Raw genomic sequence first — 8,870 nt, forward strand, 5'->3', positions numbered from 1 at the left:
GAGCATTTGTGAGGTTTGTTAACAGAGGTAAAGTGTTTATATTGCGATTGGACATAGGCGATGGGACTATATTATAATAAATAGTTGTTATTTAGGCTAAATAGTGAGTGACAATGCCGCCGCAAATATCTGCCCACCGGTTAGCCGTTAACAGACGAGAGCGGGAGGGAGGGGGAGTTAGAGCGAGAGAGAGAAAGATAAATTCCACGTGCTGTAGGTCCATGCGTTCTCCTCAGGCGCTCAGCAGGGGAAGTTACATTGATTCTCTACATATATTCACATCTTGCTAAAGTATAGATAAAAGCTTATTGCGGGAGAGTGCGGGATTTTGCGGCGCCGCCGAGTTTATTTTGACCGCCCGTCCCCTCCCGCAGGGATTAAACTACCGCCCGCGCCGCAATATATGGTGACGGGTCCTGCAGGTCCCGCGGGAGCGCGCTCCCGATGCAGGGCTCTAGCACATGGCAGACATGACACATAACCTAAAAGAAATTACTGACATATTTGACAACTTTATACTTATAACATTCGAGCTTGTAGATCGGCCATTTACACTATTATTTTTTTAAGTGTTTGAAAGTATATGACATTTTTTCAACATGGAAACGATTATGACGATTATGACAAAATAATTGCGACTATATCAAATAATTGCGATTAGACGATTATGTAATAACTGTGACAGGCCTACCTCCAAGTGAAGCAGCTCTGAGTAGGCGGCCTTGGCCAGGCGATACGGCACAAAGAGATTGGAGAGGAGGAACATGACTATTCCGATCCCAGTCAGACCCATGGAGAAGTAGTTGACGGTTAGCAGCGTGGCGTGGGGCGACGCGCACAGCCTGGCCACTAGGGGCAGCATGTGGGCAGAGAAGAGCCACACCTTCCTGCTCTTCAATAGAAAGGCACACAGAGTGCTGAGAATGATCTGACCTGGAGGAAAAACAAGGCACAAGGCAGATTAACAGAGCGGCACGAATGAAAGTCACACAACAAAGGCTGGAAGACAAAGGCTGGAAAAAACAACGATCCGGTACCACAAACACATAAGACAAATATGGGTAAATTCTCCTTCTACTAGGGCTGACCTTCGATTACTTTTTTCATAATCGAAGCTTAATCGAAGCTTTCTTTCGAACTTCGAAGCTTCGATGACGGCGACCGGGGGGGTGGTAGGGAGCAAAAGTTTATCGGTTACATAAGTGATAACCGTTAAGGAAATGTGTTTAAAAATGCGCGATTTACACAATTTTAAAAGGGAAAACACACCGGTTTTTTCCTCATAATAATGCTCCTTAATTTCATTAAATAGTACAACAATACAACGAGGAAGAAGAAGATACGAATGTTTTCTACATTAAAGAAAGGTGTTTTTGCAGGACAAGTAGGATTGACATAATCACATCACGTCAGTAATTTAACAAAGCGCGGCTGCAGCCTGCAACAGCAAACACTGCAGCGCGACTCGAGCCCTATATAACAAACAGATTAACTCCCAAGTCCCAAGGTGTTGTACACGCTAATGTAATAGTAGATTTTATAGTAAATAATTGCACTGCACTGTGTCTGAATTAAAGTTCCACACTCATCAACCGAAAGCTGATGGTCAGGCTCAGACAACGTAGCCTACTCTATGCGGGCGCGACTATTGAGCTTGCAGCAGATCCGATATAAACTTCATCAACACCACGACAACGTAACCCTAGCAAGTTGGGGTTTAAGCTCTTTTTTCCTCTTTAAAACGGGATCGACGCTGACGGGGTCCGTTTTGTAAAATCCAATTTTCGCTGTTTGTTTCCTTGCGTTGAGTTGTGTGTCTGTCAGCGAGTGGAAGACAGCAAACGCATGCATGGATCATGTTACACCGACAATGGTTTGGTAACGAAATGTGTGACTGCATCGCATAGTTGCATTGGGTATGTTACTCAGACATTGGTGTCACACATTTCGGTGCCAAAACGCATGTCGGTGTATATGGGAAGGACAAACGGCCGCGGCCGATTATTCGAATTTATTTTTCAAATTCGAATACCGTGCCTTCGAACGAAGCTTCGAATATTCGAATTTTTTGGGTCAGCCCTACCTTCTACAACACTGCCACCCAAGTGTGTGTGGAATTCCTTGACTACCTCCCTTAAAGGACTACTTTGTTTTTTTACAACAAGGGTTCATATTTTAGATTGTAATTAGAGAAAAGACAAAAGTGAGTGTTAAAATGTTTTCATTTGCTTCGTTCTATTGTTCTATCACGTTTACCGTGCTAAAATGTGGGGCATGCGTACGCATGGGGGCATGCGTACAAGTGGCTAAATATGTCTTTTTAGACACAATAAGCCAGCAGTTTCTTTATTGCTATTTACAGTAACACTTCTAGCCCCCATAAGTCACATCCAACCATGAAAGGTTGCGTTGTATCTTGGGAATGGGCTTATTCTGTGTAAAATGACATATTTAGCCACTTGTACGCATGACCCCAACCACTGAAATAAGAATCTCTAAAACAATAGAAAGAACTAAATGAAATAATTTTAACACCCATCTTTTATATTATTTAATTACAATCTAAAATGTGAACCCTTGTTGTAAAAAACTAAAGTTGTCCTTTAAAACATGTAGCTCGCTGGCCTCCTTCAAAACTGCCCTGAAAACTCACCTTTCAGGACACCAGAGGCGGAGGTAGTCATCACTTTGCCCATAGACAGGCGAGAAGTGAGCACCCCCCTTTTTTTCCCCTACTCTGTACATATAGTGTTTTATAATTGCGATGATATTCGAATGTTTTTTGTTGCCATTGTTTTATGTCCATGAATTGGATACCAAGGATCTCCAATGTAAACAAGACCTTAAAGGGCTTGTTTGGGGTGTTCCTTTTAGGCCGGGTGTTTAACACATCGGGTGCCCACGAGGTGTCTACACGCAAATCTCTTTGATGTCTCTGGATGCCCTGCCCCAGTGCCCACGACGTGTTTGACGCGTTTTACAATACTGTAGTTACTGTACATATCGCCTACCGCAATGAAGGCTCTACCACGGTGATCAAACGCCAACAATATGGGAAAAACACTACATTTCCCAAAATGCAGTGCGGTACATGTGACCAGGATGTGCAGTCTCCCTGCAGCCATCCTGCACGCATCCTGCACTGCACTCTATCGTCCTCCTCTCGCAGGCTCGCACGACCCGTATGTATCTGGATACTAGTATTTTCCCAGTAACGGAGTCTCGGCGGAGATACACGTAACATGGCGGATTCTTCTCCTAGTCTAGCTTTTTCAATCACCATGTTCAATGCGCGGTCCTTTCTACCTACCGTGACACAAACGCTGTGGCCCAGGTTTGATAAAAAGATGTCCTGACTGAAAGAAAACTTTATCGTAAAAATAAACCGGACATCCGTGGATTACATTTACTCGTATCATGGATACTATTTTCCCAGTGACGCTGCGGAGGACCGGAGGTAACGTAACATGGCGGATTCCTCTCCTGGTCTAGCTTTTTCAGTCACCATGTTCAAAACGCGACCCTTTCTACCGCCCGTGATACACACGCTGTGGCCCAAGATTGGTAAAAAGCTGTCCTGACTGAAAGAAAAGATCATCGTGAAAATAAACTGGACATACTTGGATTACATTTACTCAACGTATTACGGATACTTTTCCCACAACGCGAAGGTACGTAAATGGCGCGTTGCCATGGGCACCAGCAACACACACACGTCATACATCCGGGCACTCAGTGTGTTAACTGTACTTGTAATGTATTAAAAAAAAAAATCTGTTTTCTTGTACTGTTCTTCATTTTTGTCTAATAAAATATTCAATCAATCAAACAACAATACTACTATTCGTAATAGTCTCAATTCATATAGTAACATCATCTAAATGGGTTTTACAAAAACATAAAAAGGTAATAGTAGCCTAATAGTAGGGGTGGGCGATATGGTGATAATTATCGTAGAGACGATACAATCCTGTTTAATCGTTAATACAGAGATTTTTAAACCTGTATTTTGGTGTAAATCAGTAGTTCTCAAACTTTAAAATGTCAAGGTCTCCACTTAACTCTGGCAGTATACATATGAAACCAAATGGACCCGTAAGGGTCCATTTGGTTTCATTTGTATCCTGTCAGAGTTACATACTTGTAGTTTAAAGTTCAATTTAGCCCTCCCAAAAGGAAGCCAGAGAGTCTAGTTTTTGTCAAATAACTTGAAAAATATAACCAACGTGAAAGATAATCGTGATAAAATCGTGTATACAGTGATACAGCTTGGGAAAATATTGTGATATTGTATTTTTCCATATTGCCCACCACTACCTAATAGTGACGTTGGGACTCACTTGTCAGTGCAGAGACAAATCGGTTGAAAGCCAGAGAATCCAGGTACAAAGCTCCTTCGTAACCGTGCATCACCTCCTCACGCACATAATCCCTGACAATCACACAGACACAACAGACATGCTGGCTGGGAGGTTGTGCAATGCTTCCAACAATCAAGTGTAAACAAGTGAACAAGTGTTTTTTGAGTCAAAACACTATCACACAACGATCAGCATCTTTGCAGGCTACAGGATATTAGATGCAGAGATGGAGGCATGTGTGTGTGCAGCCCAGCATTGTCATATTATGTGAGACAATATGTGATGATTCTGTCTGTGCAGTATGATGTAGCAGTAGCAGTAGTAGCAGTGGTGTTAAGTAATAGGGGTGTAACGATACATTTTAACAGCGATTCGATATCACGATACATGGTTGACGATACGATACATGGACGATATTGGTTCATTCATGGCGATACCCTACGATTCGATTCAATGATTTAAAAACTATATAGTAACTATTTAGCAAAGCAATGAAATCTGTGTGAAAAGTGTGGATAGTGCAAGGGAAACATGTAGTGTTATGGATATAAATAAGTAAACACAGTGATTATCTGTCAAATACATGGACATTATATATTGACAAACCTGCACCTTGACATGAACCCAGTGATTACACACATTCATCGATAGACCAGTGTAACTTTATGGAAAGGAAACGTAATTAAACCTCTCCTTTTAATTGTTTCTTCTTAAAAAGGCTAAATACAATGCACAAGTACTAGGTAGTATCGATACAATCGATTCTTTGCACTTCCGATTCGATATGATACAAAATCAAATGATACGATTCGATTTTAGCTGTTTTCATTTCGATATACTCCACTACATTTATTTGAGAACTTTAGTTACTAGTTACTGTGTTGATTTAGAAAATTATTAAAACACATACACTTCAACCCTTTAGATTTTGGCCCTTTGAAAATAGAAGATCTACAAGCTTGTAGATCTGCTTTTAATTTCAAGATGTTTATTAATTTCAAAACTTCAAATGGGACATTCTGCATAATGAGTACTTTCTACTTTTGGTACTTTAAGTACATGTTGATGCCAACACTTTTGTATTTTGAATTCCAGACTATAACCTGTAACAGAGTCACAGCGCGGCACCGAGTGCCGTGCTGCGAGCTTATAGATCTGCTATTTTTGAAAAATCGTGAAAATTAGAATTTTGACCCGATTCTATCGAAGTGTTTTTTGAATCCTTCTAAGGTTTTTTTTAAAAACCTATGTTTCTATGTCAGCGATCTGGCCAGCCATCGTCAAAGAAAAGGTAATTTTCACTTAACTGGAGCTCAGTTAGTCTGTTCTTGAGAGACTACTATGTCAGTGGTTCTCAAACCTTTTCATGTGAAGGACCCCCAAAAATATATGTATTTGGCCACGGACCCGCATCTCAAAATATCTAGTTCCAGGGACCACCCAGAAGCAAAATTTGAGTTACAAATGTTCGCTTTGAAAATACATACATTCAAAGATTTGCAGACATTTTCACAACTTTTTCAAAGAATAGCACATCTACAAGCTCGCAGCGCGGCACTCGGTGCCGCGCTGTGAGCTTGTATATCTGCTATTTTTCACTGGTTAAAGCATTCAATAATTCTAGGCCTAAATGGGTTAAGTAAAGACCACCACTGAGTAATAGTAGTAGTAGTAGTAGGGCACCGTACTTGGAGATCTGATGTCCCACGTATAGGAGAAGGGCAGCAAGGATGTGGAGGTAGAGCGTCACAATGTGTCTCAGTGGCAGAACCAGCACTACCACGTTTAACAGGTGACCTGGAGGAGAAACAAGGATGTTCATGTTCTGTTGGGAGTCAAGTGGAGGATAGATAGATCCACAATGTTAAGAAAATATAAAATAAATAGGATATATCGTGTGATTTACAGTAGGCTATGTACTCTACAACACACTAGATTTCAATATGAAATGTTTAGCTAGTTAGCAAACCAACTATTTTATCTTGGTTTGTTTTCTAGCTTGTGCTGATATTAGTCACATGTGTCTCTTGGCCAAAAGACAGGCCGTGGTTGAGCTAGAGACACGGCAACGACAAAAAACCAAACAACCTTCCATTGACAATGCATTAGTACGGCGCCCCCAGTGGCCATTCTCAGACGATAAGGAGAAGATGTTTCACGCATATGTGTGAGTCAGGCCTAAGAGGTTCAGAAGGTGAAGGGCAGTTCACCGCGGTGTAGTCTCACTTCACCTTCACTTCACTCTTGTATGACTTCAGAAAACTAGACTAATATGCTCAATCAATGAGTGATAAAGGTGAATTATGATCATATCACGACACATACGTACCCAGATAATACATGTTCCAAATGACATATTTGTACTTGAAGAGCATGTCTTCGTTTTTGGCTTTGAGGTGTTCCGTTAAGCCGTCGATGTCACATTTATACAGTAAGTCCAGCACTAATATGCTCGGAACCCTAAGGGCAATATTGGCAAACTCTTCTAGGCGAGGCATCTTGAGATCCACTTCTTGGAGAGGAGAAAGCTTGTGTCACATGCCCAGCTGGGTGGACGTGGTCACTGTGCCATCGTAGAGCTTACGACCATCATGACTGCCTCCTCCTCTGGTCATCTGCAAAATACAAGGGATTGTCACTACTAGGCCTGTAACAATTATTACATAATCGTCTAATCGCAATTACTTTTGAGATCATCACAATTATTAACCGTCATAATCGTTTCCATGTTGAAAAATGTGGAAAATAGTGGAAATAGCTGATCTACAAGGCAAGCTTAAAACGCACCCAAAGTTCTTTTTTTTTTAAGTATATTATTAAATATGTCAATAGTCTGTCCTGTGCAGTTTGTGATTATGAAGCCTAAATGGCAAACAGAAATTAAGTTTGTATTCATACAGTATGTTCCAGTTTTCAATGCCAAAAACACAATTAAATCGTTAATCGCAATTATTTGTGTCAATTTAAATGTGTAATCATGACGTGACAGGTCTAATTGTCACTCACGGACACAGGATGAGTGGCTACCTGAGAAGTGTGGGCACCTCAGAGGGAAATTTTCCAAAGAATTAAAGTATGCTTTGGAAAATAGTCTGAAATAATGTGATGTACACATTTGAAGGGCTAATACATCATTATCAGAGCTAAATGTACCCTTCAACATAAACAAATGTGTTTATGCCATAATATTAATGACCGGCTATCCGCATATTTTGTAGCAATGTGTTGCAATGGTTGGAAAATATAGGTCTTAAATTTCAAATGTTCAAATCAAGTAAACTTGAGCTAGTAAAGCGAGCCTGATAAAAGTATCAAACACGCATAATTCAACAGAACACAGGGCTATAGTATATATCATTTGAGAAGTTTTGGGCTTGGGGGGATCGAGGACCCCCAGACCCTGGTTGGGGAGTTACACGTCCTCCCCCAAGAAGAAATCTCTTGGATTCTGACAATCCAATGTTGGCAACCCTTACTTTATACTTAAGCAGCGGTGGAAAAAGTACTTGCATGTTATACTGCAATATAGAAATACTCTGTCACGTACAAGTAAAAGTCCAGAATTCAAAATGTACTTGAGTACAGTGTGAAAGTGTTGGCATCAAAATGTACTTAAAGTACCAAAAGTAAAAGTACAAAATGTTTGAAAATAGCTGATCTACAAGGTCGTAATGCGTTGTGAGCTTGTAGATCGGCTATTTTCAAACAACCTAGGTATAATAAAAATAGGGCTAAAGTGGTTTTTATGTATGTTATATAACATTATAATTTGATATTTGCAACTAACTAAAGTTTCCAAATAATGGTAGTGGGGCAAAAGTACAATATTTGGATCTGAGATGTAGCAGAGTAGAAGTTAAAGTATTGTAAATTGGAATTACTCAAGTAAAGTCAAATACCTAGAAATTGTAAGTAAATGTCCTTAGATACTTTACAGCACTGTACTTGAGTAAAACATGATGTGAGTACTTTTTCCATCACTGGATATTTTTCATTGGTTTGTTTACCTACTTTGCGAAGCATCTCAGTCGGACAGCCATTAGACAACAAGGTGCTTCTACACACACATGGTGACATGTTGTCATTCATGTTACACGCACAACTGTTTCCTCATCCTGCCATAGAACCAAACGCAGAACGTGTAAACTTAAAGGATAATAAATGACATAACAGAGTTGACACTCAGACACGCAATGTTGTGATTCCAGACAGACCAGTCGCTGCTTGCGTGGCTACTTCCTGTGTCAACCACGCATGCACAAGCCATTTCAAAATAAAAGCCGTCATGCTTCAAAATAAAAGCTCGTCAAAAAATAAAAGCTTTATATGAAATCCATGATGAAATGTAGGCTAGAGTACAGATCCATCTAAAAAAACATAGAATAGCGTATTGTGTAAGAAAAAAAAAAAAAAAAAAGGCACTCCAAATCATAACGGACTGCGGAAATGTCCCACTGGACTTCAAGCAGAGGCAGCTCCACTAATCATCATCAAAGTAGATTTAACACT

At 40.3% G+C, this 8,870-nt stretch overlaps 1 protein-coding gene across 2 annotated transcripts in view; it reads right to left on the reverse strand.

Moving 5' to 3' along the window:
• LOC308305723 (RING finger protein 145) overlaps window positions 1-8,544 on the reverse strand; it is a 34,457-nt gene extending 25,913 nt beyond the window's left edge. The window contains exons 1-5 of one of the 2 annotated variants that reach the window (XM_080750565.1): window positions 8,373-8,544; window positions 6,691-6,976; window positions 6,050-6,158; window positions 4,341-4,432; window positions 692-933 (exon numbers count right to left, since the gene is read on the reverse strand). In XM_080750565.1, coding sequence (XP_080606691.1) covers window positions 692-933; window positions 4,341-4,432; window positions 6,050-6,158; window positions 6,691-6,859 — 612 coding nt within the window. In that variant the 5' untranslated portion in view covers window positions 6,860-6,976; window positions 8,373-8,544. Of the gene's footprint in view, window positions 1-691; window positions 934-4,340; window positions 4,433-6,049; window positions 6,159-6,690; window positions 6,977-8,368 lie in introns of both variants that reach the window. The other variant, XM_080750566.1, reaches the window with a different exon arrangement.
• Between the last annotated feature and the right edge of the window lie 326 nt (window positions 8,545-8,870).

The sequence above is a fragment of the Nannobrachium achirus genome, assembly GCF_963921795.1.
Source record: "Nannobrachium achirus genome assembly, chromosome: 20".
Classification (NCBI taxonomy): domain Eukaryota; kingdom Metazoa; phylum Chordata; class Actinopteri; order Myctophiformes; family Myctophidae; genus Nannobrachium; species Nannobrachium achirus.